The 27,776-nt window shown below is 39.6% G+C and overlaps 1 protein-coding gene across 1 annotated transcript in view; it reads right to left on the bottom strand.

The window, feature by feature from the left end:
- Positions 1 to 14,285: 14,285 nt before the first annotated feature.
- The window catches only part of SPIN1 (spindlin 1), a gene marked incomplete at both ends in the record, with an annotated part of 31,682 nt that continues 18,191 nt past the window's right edge, over positions 14,286 to 27,776 (bottom strand). The window contains 3 exons of the mRNA XM_084238817.1: positions 14,286 to 14,485; positions 17,635 to 17,868; positions 22,778 to 23,031. Of these exons, the coding sequence (XP_084094943.1) occupies positions 14,286 to 14,485; positions 17,635 to 17,868; positions 22,778 to 23,031 (688 nt within the window). The remainder of the gene's footprint in view (positions 14,486 to 17,634; positions 17,869 to 22,777; positions 23,032 to 27,776) is intronic.

Raw genomic sequence — 27,776 nt, 5'->3', positions numbered from 1 at the left:
AACACCAGCCAGGGGTCTCCATGGTGGCACAGGGGTTAAGCCTCAGTGCTATCCAGTTATTGCCAGCCACTGTGGCATGAGTTCCATCCCCAGCCAGGAAGCTAACCCACATGGCACAGCAGACCTCGCCTGTCTCACCCACTGCTCCCCTCAGCAGTGTATTTCAGTCAATTCGCCTGTTCTGCTCCCCACTATGTCTCTGGTGAATCCTCTCACCCCCTATACCTCTGGCCTGTACCCCAGTTCTTGTATGCATAAATAAGTAAATCTTTTTTTTTTTTTTTAAAAAGAAACAAACCACTAGCCAGGATCACACTTAGGCAAGCGCATCACTGATATTCAGAGAGACTAGCATATGACACAGACAGGAAATCACACCCAAGCAGGTATGACCCTGCTACCACCCTGAGGTCTGAGACGTGGGGTACGAAGTCAGAAGCAGTGACGCAGATGTTGCCCCACTGCCTCTTCCCTTAATCTCGAGATCTTATTATATTGTCCAACTATGCACAGAAATGACTAGTTCCCAAGTAGGAATGACACTGCCCCCACCCCCTTCATTTCAGTACGGGTATTCATTTTAGGATTTGTGTTTTATGGAACATACATGCAGAGCAGACAGGGAAAACAGCTCTCACAACAGAACACGAGGCTGGTGTGCTCTTTGAGTCAACCTCTCGAGTTAACATAGCCACGTAAGAAGAGAAAGTGAGTCTCATCAGAGCCCGGGATACTGCTTTTCCTTTTTACCTTGGGCCCTGTCATTCTTGGCTGGATCTCAAAGGAGCATGCACATCCCCACCTGAGAGGAGACAGGGTGCTGGCAGTCACCACCCACAGGGTCATGGCCGGAGCAGGCACTGGATTCACAGCTAACTCCTTCACAGAACATTCAGTCCACAGAAACTGCCGAACGGTGGGGTGGCTGGCAGAGCACACACACACACCCTCATGGAAACAGCAGGGTGCTCCCAGGGACTGCTGCACAGAGAACAGTCTTTCATTGACAGCACCAGGAACCTGCCAGAGAAACCTTGGAAAGCAACAATGCACTTCCCTCCAGCAAGGGAATCGGACAGAAGAGATGTTGGCAGCTGTGCAAATTCTTATCCCAAACAGGCTCCTAACATCTTGTCTCTGACCCGTACCTACAGCGCTCACGCCTAGCTTGCTCTCTCAGCCTTAAGTGATAGGGCTCTGAATCATTCCAAGTGAGCTCCCAGACTCCAGGGCCGCGGGCTGGAAAGGACTACATATCCCACCCTCATCTGCAGGTGCAGCACTCCTGGGAAGTGGGCAGCAAGTGGTTGTGCAGTCTCTGGAGGGGGCACACCACTACCCACCCAGCCTGTAGGACTTCAACGAAACATCTTCCAACTGCAATGTGCGTCGGTGTGGGTGACCTGTAGGATCGCCCCCACAGCTGACTTTCCTCAAATAATATTCCACAAAACCCTTCAAGGTGTAAAGCATTTGTGTTTATTAGCCACTGGTGAATCCTCTTTAGAGAAATGTCTATTCAAATCCTTTGCACATATTTTAGCTGGGCTGTCTTCTTAAGAGTTCTTTATATATTCTGGGTATCAATCCTTTGTCAACATGACTTGCAAATATTTTCTTCCAACCTGTGCCTTGTTTTCTCATTTCCTTAGTAGAGGTTTATGACAAATTTTTATTTAACTTTGACAAATCCTGTAATTTCTTCTAAGTTTTCTCTCTTATATTTAGGTATAATGTCCATTTTAATTTTTATATATATGACAAAAAGACCAAAATGACCTTTCTGCACATGGAGGTTTCGTCTGTTGAAAGGGCAATCTTTACTCCATTAAATCGCTGTGGTGCCTCTGAAGAACCCCAAATGAATGTGAGGTGGCTGCAAGGACTCTCTGAGACCCATCACTTCATCGACCAATACCCTTATACCAGATCATGCTATGCTGATTACTGTAGATTTGGAATGAATTTTGATATCAGGGATTATACGTTCTCTACATTTGTTTCTATTGATTCCTCTGGTTGAGTCCTTTAAATTTCCACAAAAATTCTAGGAACAGCTTATTTATACCTGAAAATCTGCTTGGGACTATAATAGGAACTGCCCTATGAATGTCTTTCAGTCCATGAACATAGAATGTATCTGGTGATTTAGATCTTTAATTTCTCTTTGCAGTCTTTCGTAGTTTTCTGTACACAATCAGATTCTTTTATTTAATTCATTCCTAAGTATTCTACCATTACGCTATTTCTGAATAGTTCATTGCTTATACTGACTGTATACACCATTTTTATACACAGGTCTTGTTGAATTTTTTAGTTGTGTGTGTCTCTGTCCTGCAAGATTTTCAACATAGAATCAAGTCATCTGCAAATAAAGACAATTTTATTTCTTCCTTTCCCACCTAGATCTTTTTCCATTTCTTGTTTGAGTGCAAGGACGTCAGTGAACACCAGTGACATTCCTGACCTTAGGGAGAAAAGTCATCCTTCACCATGAACTATGTTAGCTATTGACTTTTTTTATGAATAACCTTCCTTCATTTGGTCAAGAAAATGCCCTTCTATTGCATGTTTTTGAGTTTTAATCAAAAACAGGTGTTGCGTTTTGTCTTGAGATAATTTGTACATTTTGTCTACTTACTAATATTGCAGAATATACTCAACGGAGTTTTCTAATACTAAATCTCACTTGGTCCTATTCCTAACGCTAAATCTCACTTGGTCTGAAGTCTGTGCAGTCTCCGCAACTGGCTCTCAAAAGGTGGTCATCTTCACCGGGCACCACAACTCCACTGGCCATCAGGCCTGGCTGCTATCTCGGAGGCTGACAAACCTTCTGAAAAACATTGGATTTGTTGAAGACTTTCGTTATCTATACTCACAAAGGACACTGATCTGGATTGTTCCTGTGATGATTCTGACTGACTCTGGTATCAAGGTAAGAGAGGTTAACAGCTTAGAGCTGGCAAATAGACCCTCCTCTTCTATTTCCTGAGTTTGTGCAAGGCTGGTGTTATTTTTTTCAAATGTTTGGCAGCATCCACCAGTGAAGCTTTAAATCTGTGAAAGAGTCTAGTTTCTAGTTCAACTTCTTTACTTATTCTAGGTCTCTTGAGATTTTCCATTTGACTTGAATTGTCCAACATGTTGGCATAAAATTACTTACTTCTTTACAATTCTTTTAATTTTGTGCAGTTGGTGGAATATCCCCTCTTTCATTTCTGATGTTGGCAATCTGTTTTCCCTTTCTTCTTGGTCAGTGTAGCTAGAAGTAGCTAGAAGTTTGCCAAATTTGTTATCTTTTCAAAGGCCCAATTATTGGCTTCACTGACTGTTCTCTATTGTTTTTGTTTTCCATATCACTGATTTCCATACTAATCTATATTATTTCTTTGCTTAAGCTTGCTTTTTATTTATTTTACTCTTCTTTTTCTAGTTTATAAGGCAGACAATTAAGACTTTTTGAGATCTTTTTAGTAGAGGTATTTAGAATTATAAATCTCTAAGTAGTTTCGCCACATCCCTTAAATTCTATGTTATGTTGTGATTACCAAGTGATATTTATTTTACAGATACCTCTTTAATGCTCACTTCTTAAAGTTTCTGTAAAAGTCAAACTCCTTTCCAGGAAAGTAACAAGAATCTTCTATAAAATATAGGTTTTTAGTTCACCTCTTGAAGCTCCTACCTTGGACTTTGAAGTATCTATTAGGTACAGATCTCTCTAAGCACAGAGTCCTGAGCTGATCTGAGCTACCTGCAAAGTAATTATGTATGCATTTGGTATCAAGCCACTGAGTACACACCCCCATATCATAACTCAGATGGTTTACAGACTGAGTTCCAGTCTCTTAAAGACAAACATTATTCTGTAAAACACATGACTATTATTCACAGAAAACTCCAAGCGTACATGACAAATGAAATGCTGTTATTTTGTTCTTCTCATAAAATAGTTGTTTTTTGTAATAAATAATAAGTATCTTTCAGTTCTTAGAGGACATCAATCCATTTTCCAAAGCTAAGTCGATATAGGAGAGGATGAAAGAGCCTCCTGCAGGTGAAATTCGTTTTGGTATAAGGTATTTTCCTGTCTAGCAGGATCCTTTTTTTGTTTCAAGACGATTACCAGGCAGCCTTTTCAGGAAAGGAATAAACACACAAGCTCTCCCGCTATCTGAAAATGGAATGTTCCTTTTTGGTATTGACTTTACACTGGAAACTACAGAAACACTCTTCCATATAAATGAAAGGTAATAGCGTTACCAGGCCTTTTCTTCAGGGGCCTTCTGACCATGTACAACACGAGTGTAAGACACAAGGGACCTAACCAAGCACTGTTCCTCCCATGAAGTCACCTATTGGGAGACTGACAGTAGGGTTCACTCACCAGGGCAGGTGGGAAGACACCCTGACTTCTGAAGTCTGTGCAGTCTCAGCATGTGGCTCTCAAAAGGTAGTCATCTTCACCGGGCACCACACTCAACTGGCCATCAGACCTGGCTGCTAGCCTGGCTGCTATCTCGGAGGCTGTGACAGGTGACAGCAGCAACATTCAGATGGCATGCGACACCTGTCACAACGTTATGGGAAGCCTGTTGGGCAAAGCCCAGAGTAAGGCAGTCAGCACAGCTGGGGTTCTCACCCAATTTCTCAGTAGGCCTCTGCTCAGTGCCGCTCCCTGGACATTTTGCGGGCACTGGGAGTTGCCAGACGGCCTGACGTGGAGTGAGCCTGAGCTCAACCTGCTCAAAGAATTTCTTGTGCTTAAAGACACCTGAAGCACCATGTGAACCAACTGACTTCTTCAAGTAATGTTCTTTTCTGTATTTTCCTTTTAAGGGGTTTTCTTTCTCAAAAACTCACTCAAACCTAGAACGTTTTTGGAAGAGAGCACTGAGTGAAGTAAGGCTCAACCATCTGAACAAAATCTTAAAATCTTGCCTTTAAAGATCATAAAAAGTAAATAAATCAAGCATAATCATATTAACATGATGCTTAATAATAATGCCTCATAAAGGTATGACTATTTTACTTTTGTAGAATTTGTGGATCTCAAAAATAAAAAGAAATGTTAGTAATATGGCTAATTTAGAAAAGGAACTTAATTTTCTTGGCAAAATTAATGATTAATTTCAGAATAAATCACTTTGATCATAAAGCCCTCTCAAATCAATGCTGACAAATTTCTACTTTTAAAGTCAAATAAAGGATTCTTCCCACAATACAAGATAAAAATACTTCAGTTTACAAGAGGCCCATTTTGAAATATTTTTCTCCCCAAAATTCTTAAACTTCTGAAATTTAAATCATACAACATCCCCATCAGTTGGGTAACAAGAAGGTAGAGATCCAAATACAGTGCCTGTCTACATGAGTAACTCACCTAGCCAGCCCTAGGATAGGCGTACACACTTTCAGAAGCTCCCCCCACTCCAGCATGACACAACAGTTAGACCTGTCTTCAAAGGTCAGGAAACAGGACAATACAGGAAATTTTAAATTATGAAGACAGATTTTGGGTTTTTCTGAGAGTAAAAGGAAACAAAACTTCACCTTGCAGTTCCTAATAAAATCATAGGACAATGTGCTTTCCAGAAAGCTGAAAGCAGCAGCTATAATGCCCAACAGGCCAGCTTCATGCCCAGCCAAGGAGACTTGCTCCCACTCTGAATACAAGTCTGAGTTGCTACCTTGCTCTCTGGAGGAGAATGGGCAGAACCCTGCATGGATCCCAAAGTATTCATGCTCTGCCACATGAACATCAGCGAGGAAGAGTAGAACTTAAATGGGAGAATATGCTGCAAATTATATTTTACTTTGTTTCCTTGTTCTACAGACACCATACTACTCTCTGTTCGCAGAGAATTGAAATGCCTGAATGGCCGTTGGCAGGGCTGAGTCCTGGATGGCATGTGCAAGGAACAGGACAATGGCCGACAACCACTGCAGTCCTGGTGTTCTAAGGCACTAGGTGCAAGTGTGTGTGCACAGCATGCAAAGCTGTAGCACTAAGATCAGGCAGACACCTGCTTGCCTTCCAATCATCCTGTGGCTTTATGTGCAACATGAATTGCGACTACTGAGGCATTTTTGCAAAAACAAGTTAATCTTTCCAAAGCATATTAGAGATATAGGAAGCCATAATGTTCTGCATAAACAAATCAGAAGTTCAGGGAAAAAAAAAATCATGTAACAAGAGAAACTGAGGCCCAGAGAAGAACAAACTCTGCAGGGCTAATTCTATCAGGCTTTGTGAATTCATCCAGTCAAGTCCAGCTGCCACCAAGAGCACAGTCCCCCAAACTCCCCAAGTCACAGCCACCATGTAACTTCATGTCCTAGTGAATTTTAACCATTTAACACTGACTGCAAGTTTTCAGGCTCAGTTCAATCTCTGAAGTCACAGATCTGAGTGGCAGTACCTCATACCAACTTACATATACCTGGAAAGAAAGTATAATCTTCCACACAAGACTGAAAAATCCATAATTAATAAAGGAACACTTTCAATGAGAAATCAACAGTATCTACTTTGTTAAAAAAAATGTTGGTGGCTTATGAAATTATTTGTTTATACCCACATTTATAAAATATGCAAGATAAATGGACACTTTCATTAAAATGTGTCTAGCATAAAAACTGAGGTTATTTTGTTTATACATTATAATAAAGACTTGGAACTCATCAACATATGAAATTCCACTCTTGAGAAATTTAGTAATTATACCTTCAACTCCAATTATATTTTCTAGACTGGAGGCCTAGAATGCCACAAAATTCTAATTTCCTTCTAAGGAGACCCACTACCATCACTTTCCCAGAAAGTTGAAAACACATGAGTCTGCCCCCTTGCCCCTCTGCTATTTTTGAGACGTGAAGAAAGAACAGGTCACCATTTTCTGGCAGTCTTGATAGTTATTTCTCTTGCACACACATTAAAACAGAGTGAGATTCTACTGTAATTTAAATAAAGCAGCTAGCTTCAATTAGAGTTTAGGGACACGTGTTAAATACTGAGACCAGAAATTTAATTAACGATGGAGTATCAAAAACTAAAGTGAATTTTAACAACTGAAATTTTTCACCCCTAGAAAAACAATCAACTTTTAAAACTCTTCCAAAAAAGAACCAATTTCAAATTATATTAGAAAAGAAGAGGGAGTAATTGCATGCACAGTACATCAAGGTGCAATGGTGGAAATGATGAGTGAGAATTACTTTCATGTTCTACACAACAGCTACATTTCATTGCACACAAGCCTCCTTTTGTTTAAGGAGCACAGCCTCCCTCTCCAGCAGCTTGGAACGCCGTCTGGCCACTTGAATACCGCTCATCAGGCTGTGGGCTGACACTGCAAGTTCCATCACCAGGTTTCACAAAATCACTGAGAAGGTAATTTAGGGATCATGATCCCTATGACAATGTGAAAACAAACAAAACAGAAGTGCACCTCTCTTTACAAACGTCAAACTCAAAGTTTACTTCTCACAGTTAAACTGTGAAACAGCCACTGACTCGTCAACACTCAACATGGCTGTTGCAGTTTTTATATATGCTGGGAGACACCAGGGTGCTGAAACACACAATCACCTCTCCAGATGCTGCTGAATGATAAATGAAACTGACAATGCAGAACTTAGAATGTGACCTCAAAGCTCAGCAAGTCTAAGGAGAACATGGCAAGGCCTGGATGGCAAAGGTGCTCTCTGTAGGAACAATGCCGAGGACACCAGCGCGGAGGTGAGAGGTTCCAGGGCAAGGCAGAGGCAAACTATGCCCCCAGTCTCTTGCAGGTTGATGGCCCCACTTTGCAGATGAGGAAAGTACGTCAGAAAGACAAAATCACTTGCCTACAATTGCACCAGCAGGTAACAAACTGGACAAAGGCAACACTCTTTTTGGCGCCCTAAATCAAACAGAACATCAGCATTATTTTAATAGTAATTAGACTGTGTCTATAATAATGCCCTGCCATGTTAACATGTTGTTAGGAACTCAATGGTGGGTCTAAGATCCATGTGTTGGAGCCCTAATTCCCAGGCTGTCAGAATGGGACTATGTTTACAGGTAGGGCCTTTAAAGAGATGATTACAGTTAATTAAATGCGGTCATTAGGGTGGTCCTAATCCAAATGACTGTCCTAACAGGAGGAGATCAGGTCATGGACCAGTTAAGACACAGGAACAAGACAAGGAGGGCCTCAGAAGAAAACAGCCTTGCTGACAGCCTTATGTGGGCTGCCCAGCCTCCAAGACTGGGATAAAGAAATGTTGGGTTATTTAGGCTGCCTGACTGTGCTATTTGCTCCTCAGTTCAAGCAGGACAGTAACATAGTAGCAGAGGATTAAAGTAATAACCACCCAGTGCTATAGCATCTGATTAATCAGAGCATAACCCCTTTCAGAAATAAAATTATCAATTATTTAAAAAAGGACAGTGACAATGGCTGAGTTATGTCTGCATTTTTTACAAACGTGTGTTAACTGAACAAACAGATGTCCAGTACAGGACGTGATTTTTACCCAGAAAAGTGTTTTCTGAGCACTGATATGATATGCCCCCTGTGAACCAAACTGCAGCAGAAATTCCAATTGTGAAACCAACTGGACTGTGGATTCCACCTCCTCAGACACATTTTTAGCTCTCCCCTGTAAGACTGTTCTGAAAATGACCACAGTCTTGTCCCTCCTAGTGTGACAAATCAGATTCGGAAAAATTTAGCAGCAAACCCTAAGGTTAAAACTATTTACACAGCATTACAGGGCAACTCAAAGCAACATTTTGCTAAAAGGAGGTCTCCAGTAAAAGAACAGACATATACAGTTAACAGAGCACTAGACACAGAACTACTTTTGGGATCAGAAATCACTGCCTCTTGTTCTTCTAGTTGGGTCATCCTCAGCCCCTCATAGGTGAGTACTTGTATGGCACATGGGTGATAAACATTAAATTTCATGTCAATCCTTCAAGTGATAAATTTAAGGCAGAAGTTTTAATGCTATTTTCAAAATCTACAGCAAAAACAATTCCAAACACCAAATTTCAACCCTGAATTGTGCTGACTCTCTGTATCAACATCAAGGTTTCTCAAAGGCCTTCCTTCTGTCCCTTTGCATCATAAAGCACTTTGGTGGTTCCCACATAAAGCACACAGAATTTTAAAGCATGTGTACTGGTTCTATCCTACAAAGGATTTTAGGTAGCTCACAGGTTACCTCAATCTCTTATGCTCCCACAGAGCATGAATTTCCAAAGCATATGCTGAAAGTAATGAAGGAGGAGGATGAAAGTGGAGGCAAGGATTCACCTACATCACAGAGTCCAGGCTACTCACCCACCATCACCGCTGTAGTAGAAAGACACTTGAAAAGGGCCTGCACTGCATGCCACCAACACCAGAGCTGGCAGGATCACCACACTGCCTGGTAGCCTGGCCTCAAATAAAAACTAAGCAAGAAAAATATAATACCATTTTAGACAAAAATGACGTGCCAAGGCAATATTAAAAACCATCTGTCACTTAGGCTATCAAAACTTAATTTTCTGGCCAATATAAGGGCAGAATGTCTAAGAAATAATTAAATGACTTGTCTAATTCTCTGAAATTTGGCAGCCTAAACACTTACAAAGTACAGCGTAGGCCAAATCAATTATTGTACAAATTAGATGTGACATTGTATGCCATGGGCATAAGAAACCCAGGTTCTTAAGAAATGTAAATTTAATGACATGTTTAGATGTCTTTGAGATATAAAATAGTATCTATTCTTGTAATGGAAGATCACTTAAATTTCGTCAGCATATTTTCTCTCCAAAATACATTATTTTTCCAGAAAAAAGATAATTCTGGATTCTAATTCCTACTACACAGACATATGATTCCTACATTCAAAGGAACTTTTATTAGGCAGTATAGAAATAAGAACAATTTTTGCTATCAAGTTATGAAATGATCTTACAAAAAAGATGCCTGGAAATTACTAGATTACTCTGTTCCTCATTGAAGTAAATGAATCCTGCAATGTTACCTTACCACATCAGCTGGGAACCTGCTATGGACCCAATTCCCCGCCCCCTACAATCCTGGACACTCACCACACTGCTTTGCACTGTTAACTGAGCTGTATCTTCGATGCCTTAGGAAAAAGATGGTAAGACGAAGCCTGGGGTGTGCCTGTGCGACCACAGGTTTATCTCCGGGACTTGGTCTCCCTCCTCCCAACAGAGTTGGGAGGCTCCCCAGCTTCGCCTCCTATCACCTGGGTCATTGCAGCAGCCCCAGAACACATCTGCCTCAGCTACCCCCTGGCCTGACTACGAGATCATTAGCCTATCTCAACAGGAAACATACAACAAGTCTAATTAAAAGACACATAATAATCTCTCCTAATTAAAATGACCAGGAAGCAGCAGCAGCACACATAGGTCACGACAGCCTCTATATCTCCGCCCTGACACCAAGGGGAGTGGAGACTTCTCAAAAACAGAACCTCAGTGACGAGCAATGAAGCATTAAGAGAAGCATCACAGACAACATACAAAGTGAGAACTGATGCAAAGTATAAAATACACATATTTAATTCTATTTAAAACAAAGTTTAGAGTTTTGTAAATTAGTATTTCCTATTAAAGGCAAATCACAAACTTTAATATTTTGGATGATATATTTGGCTATTGATTTCTTGCCCCTCTCCTTCACGGTATTACATTATCATTCAAATAAAAGTTCCATTTCTTTCTGTTCCTACCTATATCTGACATTTACATGCGGTGGAAAAAAAGGGGGGGTAGATAACTTAAAATAGTAAAATAAAACTTTAAAAATTTTTTCCAGAAACTTAACACATCACATTTTGCTCATGAGCACAAAATTTACAGTCAAAAGTTGCACATAAAGGGTTTATTTTAAATGTTTTAAGGATAGGATAGAGTTACATCATAATTATAAAAATTACTTACAGAATTAACAGATTTATATTGTTTATACTTCTAAATGCAGAGAACAGGGAACTGTCTACACATTGTATAAAATAAAATTAAAATCAAAAATGAATTCAAGCTTGAAAGATGAGGTCATTTACCTAATTTTAAATGCGAACACGAAGACCTCTGAAGTCTACACATTCATTCAAACTGCACTAAAGATGGAAAATACAAAGAGCGCAGCATTTCCAAGGAACCACAGACATTTTGACCAAAATTGTTTTCTGTTATAAGAATTGTTCCTGTTTTGTCTTTGGAGAACTTTCTTTTTTGTTTGTTTTTTTTAAGACAATCAGCTTAAGAATGTTTCAGGCACTACAATTTGTGACAATCAAAACAGTCTTCTAATGGGTCCGCAGCGTTCAGAGATTCAAGCCCAATGCACTTTGGGGTTTGGCACAAAAAAGGACAATAGAAATGAAATCTGGTTCAGAACTGTGATTGTTTAAGAATGCACAGTCCCTTCGAATGCTGCGAGACATACACAACTGGAAATCACCTTCTGCCAGCACTACATTTGCTTCACCAGTGCATTTTTTTATCCTACAACCACTAAAACAGCACAGTAAGCAAATATACAGAAAACTGAAAACAAATAAAAACAAAGAGAAAACAAAAAACCTAAATACCTTTCACATGCAGTTTTAATTAGTTACATTGAACATTCTACTTAGAATATAGCATGCAAAAAAGGATGGTCTGCTTTTAAGGTTTTCCTTTGAAGCTTCCCGTGGCAGCCAGACGTCACACACACACACACACACACACACACACACATACACACACACACGACACGATAATACTATAGCAGGTCAATGAGGAAGGCCGATACATTTTATACAGAGTCATGTCTTGTGTTGTCACAAGTCCCATGATAATTTTGGAAATTAATGTTGGATTCCTAGAACAAGGACCCAACATTCAGATATCAGGAAGAGGCAAGCAGTGCATGCAGATCTGAAACATGAGCCTAAAACGAAGTCTGAAATACTTGGCTAGGGAGCAGAAAAGTCACAAGTGCCACTAAATGTGGTTTAAGTCACCGAAGAAAAAAAAAAAAGGCAAAAAAAAAAAAAAAAATGGAAGAACAACCCCCCCCAAAAAAACCCTTCCCCTTCCTTCAGCCCTGAAGGCAATAAATGGAACAATGGTTAAAATAATGAAATAATAATAATCACGTCACATTCAGAGAGTGGCATATTGTGTGGTATTAAAGTTGCTAAATTTACTTGCAAAAAGACCACAATGCAAGTTGCTAAGTAATGCTGGAAATTTATCAGCTGACCCAACCCTCAGGATGATTCCAAAGGACTTTGATTTTTGGCCCGACGTCACTGTGCAGTGTCTGTGCGCTCACACTGGACACACTCACGCTCAGGGCATGTGTTCACTGGGGCAATAGTGTGGGCTCGGCCTTGAGATTCACATGCAGGGAGGGATTCTACATGAGCCACTAGGACAACAGGTGCAGCACCCGTGGGTGTGGGGTGAAGGTGCCTAGAACTGGATACCATCGTACAGAGCAACGTGTCTGCCTGCGCAATACAGAGAACAGAGGGTGTGTATTAGAGGTCACCTTCCAACCATACAAGGTACACACCTTCTTGAAGGCAAAATAGGTAGCCAGTCAACCACAGGGAGGCAAGGTCTTGAAAACACAGCTGTAACAGTGGGTTAGCCATGCCAGGTCGCACAGACCTCTGACCCAAACTTTGGAGTTTCTGACAGTCTTCTGCCCAAATCTGGGGAAAGATTGCTATCTCCACAAGAGACGAGTTCCACATATTGCTTTTGCCCTAGCCTCAAACTGCCAGGGCGCATCCAAAACAGTGTTCAAAGGTCATTTAATTGCTAAACCAACCATGTTTGCAGTTGTGTTTCAGTTAAAACCACCTTGTGGGCAGGGATAAGCCAGGACAGGATTCTGTGGCTAAGGGCTGCTGTATGTTATACCCACAAACTAGTTGGGGTAACAGACCCTGGCGGTAGTGTCCACTGATGCAATGATTCATGTCAATAGCAAACCAGAAGAACAGACAGCACCGCAAAAGGTGTTGAGCGATTTCAGCTGTTATTTGTCCAGATATTCTTTGTGGGCAAAGTCTGAGGTGGGAGTTGGGAGGGTGGAGGGCGGAGTGAGGCATGGGAGATAATAGGGGAGGTTCTTCTGACCATAATCATGTCGATGATAATGATGAAAACAAAAGTATCCCAGAAAACGCGTTAGAAGGCAACAATGCCATTCTTGAAATTACATACCTAACATAAAAGAATAATGTTCTTCCAGGAACTTACCACATGCACACAAACCACTGATGTACAGTTGCCTTTGAAATCCATGTACTAAAATCCAGATGGCCGATTTGTACAAATAATGGACCAATGTGCCGTCCAAAATACACCTGCATTACACTGTGTGGACCAAGTACCTGGGCTTTGCAAAAAAAAAAAAAAAAAAAAAAAAAAAAAAAAAAAAAGATGATAAAAAAAAAAAGGTCAACAAAAAAAATTTACAAAGTGTAAAACTAAAGGCAGCCTTTTATCCAGATTTCCAGCTGTTTCTGTAAAATTTTGATGTGGGTTATTAACTGTTCACAAGTGATTCATATTTGGACCTATGGTTTAAAGTCTCCAGGTTGAAAAGGTGCTCTGAACTTGACTTTCAAAACAAGCTGACCGTCGCTATGTGCCCAAACTTAATTTTTTAATAAACAGCAGTAGTAATAGCAAATATGACTAACTTGGGTAAAGCACTCCTGTTAAACTGGAGATAATTATTTAACCCCTGTTCCAATCCACAAAGAAAGGACTGCCAATGGTGTGTGTTTGTGTGTGTGTACACACAGATCTGTGTGTGTATAGATATATTACATATGTATACACACAGACCTATAGATAAGATAGGTAGATATAGATACATATATATCTCAAAAAAGGCAGTAACAAAAATACCAAACTATGCTTGCATTGTGGCAGCAGAGTAAGAGTGTTAAAGTGAAGGGGAAGATGGACAAGATCTATTAGATTTAAATGTATGATAGATACTAGCTGAACTTTTACCAAACTTGCCTGTAACTCCCCTCCAAACAGACTTCTTTTAAGAGGAAGGAGTTCCTTACACAAAATGCTCTGTGTTCACATAAATCTGTACTAGTCAGAACCAAACCAGTTCTGCTGCAGAGATTGTGGGTTCGCAGGGACATTTAAGCTTTCATTAAACTGGAAAGCAATCAAGTCTTTATGTCTACAAATTATACATTTAATAGTTCCACAAATTTGGCAAAGTTCGTGATGACATCTAGGATGTTTTCACCAAATCGTAGACATAGATATGGAAATCATCATCAAACTTGATGAAGTAGACAGACGGTTTGGCTTCCACTTGATGGATGACCATGCCAGTCCTTTTAGAGCCGTCTTCTTTGGCATATTCCACTTGTTTGCCTACCAGGCTGTCCACAACTTCTCCTGGTTCCCTTTCTGCTGGAGGTGAATCATCTGTATTAAAAGGGGGGAAATAATAATTTAAAGTCAATTTTTAAATAAATGCCAACTTGCATGTCTATTTGAGTAACTTAAAAACTTTTATTATCCTGAATTCATCTTGATTTAAACCAAAAGCCAGAAGCTTTTTATTCAATGGTCAGACAATAAACACGTCAGGTTTGCAGGCCTCTGTCCTAATGACTTGGCTCTGCCAGGACAGCAGGAACAGCGGAGACCTGCACAGAGGAATGGGTGGGGCTGTGTGCCAATAAAACTCTATTTACAAAAGTAGCTTGCTGACACCCTAGATCTAGACATGTAAAACATTTTAAAAATGATAACCTAAAATATCTTTGGCTCACATTTAATAATAGCTGTAATTACCCAAAGAGAAAAATGTAGACAATCATATAACGTCTAAAAAATTAAGTCTGAGTTACTTTGACGATTTCAAAGCTGACAACCCACAGGGATTATTGAGAATATGCTACACTTACAATGCCTACATATTCTTGGTCTTACTTTGTGAATCCTGAAAGTTTCCTTTTCCTCAACTTCATTGCATTACACACCATCTTCCTAATTCAATTTCAATTTAAAAGAGGTTTCAATTCACCATGCTTTAGAAACAGGTGCTCAGTGAACTGCACCCCAGATGGATCACACAGATCCTGAAGAGGCTTAGGCACCTGCGTCCTGGAAGCCCTGAGTCCTAGAAAGCACTGTCTGATATCCTACAAGTTCTGTAAGTTCTAGGAATACACATGAAGTGACACAAAACCACTGTAATCAATGACAGGGAGAAGTGAAGAGAACGGGGAAGAGAGAGGCAACTATAATCCTATCTGGAGAAGCCATTACAGTTCTGAAGGCCTTCAGCTTTTTCCCCAGGACAGGAGAGGGGGGCATGAGGCAGGGCAACCGAGTCCAGGTGCCTGATGTGCCCAAGACAGTTCAGCTCATTTATGACAACTGTTAACTATACACCACTTCACATTCCCACATGTGTCCAAGTTTGGACCATGTTTAATATTTATGTTACAATAAATTCTCTCACTGAAGGACACAATCCGAACCCTACAGTCTGATGTCTGTACTACAGTCACAGCCGACACAAACAAAACACCCAAGCGTGATGGAATTCCTCTCTCTATGGGAAATGAAGAGGAAACCTGACCGCAATTCTTTTTCTTCAAAGCTCCCCTTCCCTCAGCAGCAGCAACAGCACACTGCCAAGTTTTTGTGGCACTTTACCATTTCCAAGGAATTCCAAACACAAGATAGCACTTCCTATTGCCTTATCGACTTATTTTGAGTACTCCTCTCATTAAATCCCATTTATATAATCCCCATTATGCAAATACATACATTTAAAAAACATTCTAACAAGGTTTAAGAAAGTCAGGCTCCGAAAAGTACATCGGCATATCCATAGTGACTGGCTTATTCACAGGAAAATCTTTTAAAGAAAAGAACAGCAAAGTGTCTGTAATATCAAGTGTCCACAAGATCACACCTGTCCAAAGTGAGGCATCCACGTGTTTGAGGAAAGGTTATGAGAACTGATTTGGAAAAGAACAGACTCCCCCAAAGATGAATTTTGAAAAGGAATACTATTCACAAGAACATCAAAAAGAATAAAATACTTAGTAATAAAATATCAATAAATGGACACATATCCCATGCTCATGGATCTGAAGATACTTCTTAAACTGATATGAAGATTCAATACAGTCCCTCCCAGAGTATCAGCTGACTGCTTTCCAGAAAGTGACAAGCTGATTCCAAAATGCATGTGGAACTGCCAGGGACACAGAACTGCCAAACAATTCTAAAAAAAGAGCAAAGCAGGAAGGTTCATGCTTACCAATTTCAAAACTTACAAAGCAATGTACCGCCAATGCACTGTGGCACTGGCATGACCACAAACAGAAGGACAGTCCTTCTACAGTCACATGCCTACAGTCAACTGGTTTTCAACAGAGGTGCCAAAAACCACTCGAGAGGGCAAAGAACAGTCTTTTCAACAAATGATGCGCAGACAACTGACTGTCAGGTACAAAAGAATAAAGGTGAATCCTTACCCCACATCATAAAGATCTAAGTGTAAGAACTAAGAGTATATGACAAGTAAATATCTTCATAACCTTGGCTGTGGCAAGGAATTATTTAGAAGTTATACCAAAACCACAAGCAACAACAACAACAAAAACCACAGATAAATTGGGCTTCATCAAAATTAAATACTTTTGTAGTTTAATGGACACTGTCAAGAAAGTGACGACAACTTACAAATGAATGTGATCTACATATCACAGAATTGACAAGGACTTGTACTAGAATACGGACTCTTGATATCTTAGTGATGAAGACAACCCAACTGAAAAGCAAGGAAAGGATCTGGATAGACACCTCCCAAGAAGACATACAAAGTTACTAACACAGGAAAAGGTGCCCGACATCTTTAGTCACCAGGGCAATGCACATTGAAAACACACTGAGACATGACCTCACACCCAACAACAGGTGCTGGTGGGAATGTGGAGCAATCAGAACCTTCAGAATAACACTGATGACGACTGAAATTTGAAAATTGGTCTGGAGGTAGTTCCCTAAATGATTAAAGCCAGAGTGACCACTACGACCCATCCATTTCACTCCTAGGTATATACCCAAGAGAAATGAAAACAAATGTCCACCCAGAAATGTGCGCTTTAAAAGGTTCACAGCAGCATTATTCATATAAAATGGTAGAAACCACCTAATATCCATCAACACGAGTAGATAAACATAACGTGGTCTATCTTTGCCATCAAAAGGGAATGAACCCCAGACACACGCTATGACAGACAAACCTTGAAAAATATGATGCTCCATTATGCCACGTGAAAGAACAGTCACAAAGGACTTCATGTTAGAAAGTCCATTTGTGTGAGATCAAAGTTCAGCTGTGCAGGGAAATCTGCACAGAAATTAAATTATTCTTGGGAAAGGGGTGAAAATTTTCACAGCCTACTTTTGGCACATGCCTAAAATAATTACATATGCCAAACAAAAAGTTTAAGTGTCTCTGATACAAAATAGTTAATGAAATTAATCTTGTCCTAAAATTTGACTTCCTTTTTAAATCATCTAAAAAAAAGTTGTCAATATATACTTACTGGAATCAGGCATAATGCGAAGGTCGCCTTCTTTATAATCATCTAAGAGCTGGTACATGTACAAGACAGGATCTTTCTCATAGGTAATGTAAAACCACGTGTTCATTATCGGTGCACGTGCTAACACCATTCCCCTCCACTCGTCTTTAGAACCATCCTCCGTCTCAAACATGTGCTCCACAGCCTTACCAATCATCGTGTCTGCTAGGTGTGCATCGCTGATTCGAGATGTTGCTGGATATAAAAATAAACAATGGTTTCTGAAGTGTTCTAGAAAATGCTTACTGTGATGAACTCAACTTACTAAGGGAACTATCAGGAGTTGTATCCACCTGACATACTAGCAAGGCAACAGAGTCAACTGAATGGCTTTGAGAAGTACAACCACCTAACACACACATGTTGGGTCAAGACCAGATTTGATTTCATTTAAAGTCAATTTAAGACAAATTCTGGTTTTTATTTTTATTTTTCCAAACTTATCTGCTCTTGGTACTAGACCTAAATTAGAACTCTTAATTATTCCATCAAGGTAGAAAGCGTTTGTTGCTATTATTTAATAGCTAATTATTTTTAATTTGGAGATAATTTTAGACTTGCAAAGGAAATGTGAAAATAGTAGCATTCCCATACCTTTCACTCACCTTCCCCTTTGTATCAACATCTTATGGAACCATAGACTGTTTTATAAAAACTAAGAAATTCAGCTATTTGAGACACAAATTTTCACTCCTGCTCTGACCATATATTTTTCTCAGTGACCAGGGTGACCTGGGGCAGTCACACAGATTGGGTTGTCTGCTTGCTTACAGTGCTCCACTTCCTTTCAACAAACTGCCCACAGAACATGAGGTCCTCCTGTTGTGTCCCTCCTTAGACACACAGTCTCTCTGCTCTTGGAACTCTTCTGCTTCTCTCCATCATGTCTAGACCCACATCTTCATGGCTGGCTCTGCCAGGCTCTCTGTGATCATCAGGTCAAAGTGGAGTCACCAACCACAGAGGCCTCACAGTATTTCTTACTGACATTTACCATTACCAGCTAAGCTACTTACTTGCTTTTAGCCTGTGATGAAAGCAGAGACCTTTCCTGCCTAGTTTCTAAAACTTAAATAGTTCAATATTTGCTATATGAATAAGTAATTTCAGAGCAAAGAGGTCTGCCCAGAGCCCTCATCCATTGCAACCTGACTCTATTCATCAAGTAGTAAGTGGAAAATTACAAGCTTCATTTAGTGTTTTTTTTTTTTTTTAAATACTGGGGAAATTATGGAGGATCCTACCAATTTTTTAAACAGATTTATTCATTCATTCATTCATTCATTCATTCAAGCACTGGGGACAGTCAGAAGCATGGGAGGATGAGAGAATTCACCAGAGCCAGAGCTGGGAGCAGAAGAGGCAGAAGGACTAAGTACAATGCTGAGGGGAGGCGGCAGGTGAGGTCTGCGCGCCATGTGGGACCCTCGCCAGGTGGCCAGGGATGGAACCGGCGCTGCAGAGGCTGCGGGCAGCTTTGCAGTCCAGTGCTCAACCGCTGCGCCACCGGGAGGCCCAAATCCTACCAATTTTAAGGTTTCTCTAGTCCTCAACTTTTAAGTACTTGACAAAAAATTAGCACTTCTATTTTACTCATTCATAAGTGTTTCTATTTCTGCTTTAAAAAATTCAAAGCGAGAAAGATTAAAATTTCTTGGTAAAGAAACTGCTTTCCAATTTAAACATTAGCAGACTTCATACACATATGATACTTTACTTTGCCTAAGTATGCAATTATTGTCAAAAAAAAAAAAAACATGTAGACCTTCCCATAGTGCATGACAATAAAACAAAATCCCACTGGTTTTTTTCATACCAGAAGTTCTCAAACTTTCTGATCTCAGGACTCCTTTACATCATTAAAAATTTTAGAGAACTTAAAAGAGCTTTTAGGTTGGATTCTAACTATTATTTCAGAAACTCTAAGTGATAAAACTAAAAATATGTATTTTAAAATGCCTATATAAACAATGTATTATTAGTGAAAAATACCTTTATCTTGTAAGAAAAATTTAGTCGAGGATTGGCATAATTTTACATTTTTATAATTGTCTTAATGTCTTAAGTTGTCTTAAAAAGGACAACTAGATTCCCCTATGTATTTCAGCATTAGATGTGCTCTATGTACTTTTGGTCAGTGTGTAAAATCTAGCCTCACAAACTACATGGTATTGAAAAGGAGTATTAAATTCATCTTTTAAGATCTTTCTAGATATTCTGACACTACATCAAAACTGAACAAATGGCAACTGCCCTGAAAGTTTAACAGCAATGTTGCATCTGAAGCCATTAATAGTAAAAGTGTCATATTGTTAAAAATAAAATTTGTCTCTGGAATACACAAAAAACAAACTGTTATAACTCAGTAAAAATAAGATAAAATAATTCAATCAAAAAATAAGAAAAGGACTTGAATAGACATTTCTGCTACTATGACATACAAATAGCCAAAAGGCACACGCTAAGGTACTCAATAGCCCCAGTCACAAGGGAAATGCAAATCAAAACCACAATGACATATAACCTTACACCCATTAGGAAGGCTATTATGAAAAACAAAAGGAAAAAAAAAAAAACCCACACAACAAAAGAAAGGAAGAGTATTGGTGAGAATGCAGAGAAATTGGAGCCCTTGTACACCACTGGGAGGATTGTAAAATGATACATTCACTACAGAAAACAGTATGGAGGCTCCTCAGAAAATTAAAAACAGAACTTCACAAGATAAGTGATTCTACTGGTTGGCATAAACCCAAAAGAACTGAAAGCAGGGTCCGGAGGAGTTAGCTGCTGCTTAATTGCAGCACTGCTCATTAGCACCAAAGATATAATGAAAGATGGAACAAGTCAAGTGCCCATGGAAGGATGAATGGATAAACAAAATGTGGTCTACACATACAATAGAATATTTTCAGTCTTAAAAAAGAAGGAAATTCTGACACATGCTACAACGTGGATGAATCTTGAGGCCATGATATTAAGAGAAAGAAGCCATTAACAAAAATATTCCCCTTATGGAGGGAGGAGAAATCAGGGAGCTATTGTTTTATGGGGATAAATGAAAAAGTTCTGGAGATTTGTTTCATACCAATATGAACATACTTAACATTACTGAAATGTACACTTAAAAAAATAGCTAAGTTAATGTTTTCTGTTATGTGTTTTTACCACTTTAAAACAAAAACTCAGTCTTTAAAAAAAAAATGTCAGTCTATGAATGGATCTAATACCAATTCATGATTTGGAAACACCAGGTACTGCTCATACGAGAATACTGTATTCACTACGTTATGCAGATTTTCCAAAGAGTGAACTCTAGTGTAAGACTGAACAAAGAAATCCCATCTTAATCAGGAAACTAATGTTGACCTCCACAAACCTCTTGAAGACAAATGGGCTTGAGGAATCTCAAGGGTTCCTAGACCACACTTTGGGAACCATCACATGCTTTCAGGGTGACTGACTTTTCCCCACCTTTAGCTTAACTACAACAAAATTATAACTATTACTGCATGAAACAAATTAGGAAAGACTTTTCTTCCTACATGGAACATAAATGAACGCCAAATACTCTTTCAGACACAAGCATCACAGGGAGTCATAAAATTAACTACTCATGAAATTAGGTGCATGACATACTGGAGGTTTGCAGAAGCCTTTGGGTTTCCTTTTTTAAGTTGCTCCACTGTTTACAGCAGCAGTCTATGCCTACAGTTGGAAATGAGATGACCCAAAACCAGAAAGAAAAACACTAAGTAATCTTTAATCCTAACACCAAAGAAACTTCTGTATTTCTAAATTATTTTGGTTTGGTCAAATCATTTCTCTATCAGCACAAAAATTTTTTTTTTTCTTTCCTAGGATAATGAAAGAATGGACTAAAACAGGTCCTGGAGCAAAATTTCAAATGAGCTTACAGTTTTACCCTAGAAAGAATGGAGACCAAAATTCAGGGCCTGAACGAGACTGCAGAATTATTTAGCATAAACACTGATATAAAGGTTTGGACGGTATTTTTTTCAGCCCTTAAAGTAGGACTCTCCAACACTAGTTTCCTACGTGGGAAACAGACTGCAGGTCTGAACAAGCTGTTTTAGACACTCAGAATGGATAAAAGAACTATGTTTATTACAGGATGAATACAGACTTAATATTTGATATCTAAAGGGAAGACAGATCAAAAAAATGTGGTGCCCTGGCAAAGAATTACCTGCTAAGAAGCACATGTGTCTCAAGAACACGGGACAAAAACAAGGTGAGGAGGGGAGCATGACAAGAGCTTCTTCCCCTGGCAAGGAGACGCCACATCTCTACCCTTCTCCATTCTCCATTCTCCTGAGACTGCATTTTTTACTTTCATAAACCAGAATTCAAGCCAATAACACTGTAATTATAACACTAAAACATTTCAGAGTAAACACTTTAAAGATGAAAAAACATTAATTTGGGTGTATCCTACTGATCTTGATTTTATTTTATTCTTAAAGATAAAATCAGTCATAATTAAACAGAAACATTATGCCTTAAAGCATGTAAGTTATGCAAGTACCTTATGACATTTGATAAAAAGAGGCACTCATTTTTACAAACATTGTGCAAACAAACCCTAAGGAATGGATAACAAAGTTCACACATTTTGGTTGCTTAAATTATGGCTGAAAGTATAATTTATGTAATAATACACAATAAAAGATACACTTCACATAAAGATTCTAAACTAAATAACTACAATTTTCCTTAATCATTATAAACCGATGGACTAAAATTAAGTATAGGATATATGAACTAGTAATGTTCTTACCCATAATACTCAAAATAAATAGTTCTCAAAATGTTAGAAATTATGTTAGCATTTATTAGATTGTAATCTTCTTGAGAAATAACTTTATACATCTTTATATCCAGGACAGTACCTTAGATTGTGATTTTAGAAGGTCTGCTGATCAATTTTTGTGACTAGAGGTAACAAATTTAAATGTGTATCAGGACTGCTTACACACCAATAAAAACAAATATACCAATAATACAGAAGAAAAATCAAAAAGCATCCATTTCAATAATCATTTATAAAGCATGTAACACACAAGTAGTAAAAAGAACTTACCAACTCTATCAGGGAGGACTTCAAGCGCAGAAACTCTTTCATCTTTATTAAGTTCTAGTCCATAAACACAGTCAAATCCATCGTATTTTATAAGATACAAAGAAGGATTTACAGGCACCTGGTCCAGAACGGTTCCTTTCCACTGTGTAACAGGGCCATTCCCCTCTTTCCACCCATGCTGAATCCTGCAGCCTACGATGTTCCGCCGGGGCTGGGAAACAGGTTTGCTTGGCCCCACACTGCTCCGATGTTTTCTGTATTCACACATACACACACGTAAGGTATCATCTCAAAGTATGAACTCCTAGATCCAACACAACCATTGCTAGCTCAAGTCTCACTACAGGTCATCCAGAGTCCCATGCTAGCTAACTCTGCCTCCCTCCAGACCCAGGTGGCTCTGGGCATGCTTTCTATTCCCATAGGCGTGCAACAGGGGCACACAGTGGGCCCCTTCTCTATCACTGTGGTATGTACACTTTTAGCAGCAGAAGCTTCCTGTGTACCCCAACTATGGACAGGCAGAAAAACACCATGGGTCAATAACGACAGAAACCCTAATATTTAAGCGTCAGTTTTTTGCAGCTGAGTTTCCTTTAATTTAATTCACAATTATCCAGGATAATGAAAGTAATGCTCTGACCGTAGGAATCTTCACACATGCACAGACCTTTATATAATATGAATGCTTTTCAGTCAAAATGAAATGTGCAACTATTGATTTCACCCATTCTGATGCCCACATAATTCTGCCCCCATGGGTTTTAATAAGTATCAACTAGACATTTACCTTTTCTTAACCTGTAGTCCAGGCTGGGTTATATCTATGTATTATACCATTGTTACTATTCTAAAAACACAACACCTTAGTTAACCGATTAAATCTGTGGCAAATACTTAATGTAACACTAAAAAATAACACCAAACTATATTCTTTCTGGATTGTTAACAGTTGGAAAATCGACATACAATATTTACAAGTAATAACCCGGGCTCTTAATGTCAGGAAAAAAAACTTTGTTTTACCTAGAAATGTAAAGACAAGGGACAAGACCTAGATTGACAGCAAACCAGAGGCCAAAGCCAAGCTGGCATGTGAAAACTGCTATAAGCCAAGAATGAAAAACTAAGAGAGCAGAAAAGAATTCCTTCTCAGTTTCATGGACATAAAGCTCTCAATTGGTACAACACGAATAGAAGTAACGAACATAAACTAAAAAAAAAAAAAAAACAATTTATTGTAGGTTCTTATATTTTAACTATAGTCGTACATATTTTAAATACAGCGGTTGGTAAACTGAGTGGGCAAAGGCACAGGTTAATACAAAGCTCAAGGGCAACTGCAGGAAGCCGTGAGTTAGCTAGGTAGGTCCTTGCCTTTGCTTAAGGGAGGTGGAGACACCAGATGGAGAAAAACAAGTCTGTGAAAGTTCAGGCAGGAAAACAGGGAAAGACCATTAGGAGAGCAGGAACCCCTCCTGAGGACACACTGCTAAGAATAAAGTCCGACTTAAGTGGTGACCCGCGGAATGAAAGAAGATGAGCATCAGACAGTGCCAGGCTGATTGTGGAAAAGTGTGATGGAAGGTATGTTCAAATATGTCACAGGAAAAGTGTGGCGCTGTCTTACACAGAGAGGCCTCCAGTGGAGCAGGGGGCGGTCATGACACAAAACATCAAGGTGACCCTCAGAAGGATGCTGTTGTTGGTTGGTGGGGGGCTGACCCCAAGCATGCTCTTGAGGTGGATAGAACCAGTGCCCAACACTGCTCAGAGACCACAAAAGAGGATTCACAACAGAAACACGAACAGGATGAGCCCAAGAGAAAAGTCAGGAAACAAGGAGCAAGGGGAATCCTTTTCAGAAATGAAGACTGAAGTAGAGGAATGTGAGGAGCCACGCAGGAAATAGATGGTGAGGAGACAGCAGGGCAGAATTAATGAAGAGGTGGTGATGGAGAGAAAATTCCAATTACTTTCTGACAGAATTACCTAAAAATAAAATTCAAAGCAACAGAAAAGAACACTAAAATAATTCCAAAAAACCTTCCTGAAAGACTTAAACATACAAATGCATCCCTGGGAAAACTGACTCAGACTGATGCCACTAAGATACATATCTTGGGCATCTGGGTGAAAGGACTACATCACGTCTAAGATCAGGATGTGATGTGCCACAGACAATGGAGGGGAAGTTTCTCAGAAAACAAAGTGAGAGTCAAGTAAAAGGCACAGATAAGACTGGCAGCATGTAAGACTCAGAGAATGCTGTTCTCACGGGCACTTCTTAAAGAAGTTACAGAACAAGTTTCAAAAAAGGCCTTAAGGAAAACCGGGCTCTCCCCTCAGGAAGAGGGAAGTCTGCCTTCTGACTGCACTGCAGGAGTTCATTCCTGTCCGCAATCCTCCCCTCAGTCTCCCCAATCCCATGCACACGCACAGACGTGCGCACACGCAAACACACAGATACACACAAATACTGACTCTGTTCCTCTGGAGAATACTGCCTACAGCCAGAAAACGTCTATCCCAGATTCACAAGCATGACAGTGGCTTCCATTCTCATCAAAACCAGCATCAACTCAGCCAATGATAGCAGAAGGGGTACCTACGACTCAGAGTTGCCATCTTCATGCTTCTGACACCGCTGAGTGTCGCTGTTCTGTACCACGTCTCTGTAGAGGGGGGGGGTGCCCCACTTTTCTTCCTAGTCACTCCAGGGGTACACAGGATTCCTCCCACTTCTGAATGGCCCAAGAGTCTACAGCTGGTCAGTCCCTTTTCAAGTGCTTCTGTTAGGGGGAAAAGGATGTCCCCGGGGTTGCTCTATAACACTTCCTGCATCCTTTAATTCTGAAGACATGCAATCCTTCCTGCTATGTGGGTACATTCTCACCTTCTTTAAGAGAATTTTAATGATTCCCAGGTACCCTTCCCCAGTCTTATTCTTTTTTTTTTTTAAATATCTATTTAATCTCCCCATTTCTTTTCTTTTTTTTAAAGATTAATTTATTCATACAAGAACCAGGATACAAGCCAGATGTGCGGGAGGATGAGAGGATTCACCAGAGACAGCGGGGAACACAACAGGCAGACTGACGAAATACACTGCTGAGGGGAGCAGCGGGCACAGGAGAGGTCTGCTGCGCCATGTGGGTTTCTCCCCAGCCAGCTGGGATCCAACCAGCTCTGCAGAGGCTGTGGGCAGCTTCACTGCTGCCATGCTCAACCACGGACACCACCAGGGAGGCCCCCCATTCTTATTCTTAAAACTGTTTCTACTTGCAACACTTTTGTTTCACTTCTCACCTTCTTCTTTCATCTGTGTGGCCAGGATGAATGAGCTTTCTTTGTACCAAATAAAGCTTCTAATAGAGACTATGTGTCTGATTTCTACTCTGACAGCAATCACCTCTGACTTTCAAATCATATTTGAACTTATTTTTTTCTACTAAACCTACAACTAGCAAAAACCCTATACTTTGCATTCCCCAAACCAAACAAGAATAAAAACAAATTCTTGAACAAGAAATGTTTTAAAAGCAGCCCATGATAACCCCTTATGGCCACTTTCAACTTACAGCTGAATGTTTCAAAGTTCTTGTTCCAAATTGTTATTTTTCATTTTGCTACTAGTTTTAAGACATTCCTTTAACACTGCCTTATTCAGAAACAAACAAGAATTTTTGCTGGTTCTTGCTTAACATTTTAATCTTTTCATGTATATTTTGCCTTTCAAGCTACATCCTTTGGTGAATCACAAAGGGTACAGAAATGCAAACTTGAAATTCATGCAAGCCTAAAACATTACTTTGCCCTCATTTCTGAATTGCTTACATATGCAAATTAGGTCTAAACCTTTTTCCTATGTTATTGGGGTAAAGTATTTTCATTTTCTTCTACTTTACGGGAGTTACAGCTATCGGATGCCAATCTGATCCTTGTTCCTTGGAGGATATAACCCAACTTTCCTTTCTCTCCTTTATTTTAAAAGTGCAGTACTTTTTAAATTTTGAGGTAACATTGGTTTGCCACACTGTATGTAATTCAAAGTATAGGATCACCCCCACTTCAAATGTATGGTATGACACCCATCACGAAGGGAGCCATAATCCTCCACCATAGTCCACTGGGTCCCTGCCACATTTTGTTTTCCATTCTTCCCCATCCCTCTGGTAGTCTTAATTCTACACAGAGATTTCTAGGGTTTGTTACAGGCTTGGCTTTGACTACCCCATGTTTTTTTCTTCTATATACTACATATAAGTGAAACCAGGCAATACTGGCCTTTTTCTTTCTGACTTGTTTGCTTAGCATTATCCCTTCCAGCTCCATCCACATTGTTGACCATGGCAAGAAATTATCTTTTCATTTTTTTATCGCTGAGTAGTATTCCAATAAATGTATATACCATATTCTTAATCCACTCATCTTGTACCTAAGTACCTCGGTACTTACGTTGTTTCCATAATTTAGCTATTACAAATTGTGCTGCAATGAACATAGGATTGCATATATCCCTTCTAATTAGAGTTCTTGCATTCTTTGGGTAGATGTCTAGGAGTGGAATTGCTGGGTCATACATACAGTAGATCTTTTTTTTAGTATCTTGAGAAACCCCCACATTGTTTTCTATAAAGGCTGTACCAGTTTGCATTCCCACTGAGGGCAACACAGTTTTCCTTTTCAAGTTGCTTTTAAAATATTACTTGTTTTTTGGATTCTGAAATGTCACTTAGACTTGTGACGTGTTAATTACCCTTCACCAACTGGCTGGCATCCTTTAGTTGATCAATCTAAAGACAGCTATGCGAAATTATTTTCCATACTATTTCTTAGTGTGTCCTCCCATCCATACTGAAACTTGCACTGGAGGAATGCTAGCATGTCTAGACACACCCTCCATGACTTGCTCATCCTGTGCTTCTTGAAGACATTCCAACTCAACTTTGCTTGAATTAAGTTAAATCCTAAGTCTGAATTTCAATCTTTCCACGAA

This window comes from Talpa europaea (assembly GCF_964194135.1).
Source record: "Talpa europaea genome assembly, chromosome: 7".
NCBI lineage: Eukaryota > Metazoa > Chordata > Mammalia > Eulipotyphla > Talpidae > Talpa > Talpa europaea.
Note: the sequence above shows the minus strand (reverse complement) of the source record. Positions and strands in the feature narration are given on the sequence as shown.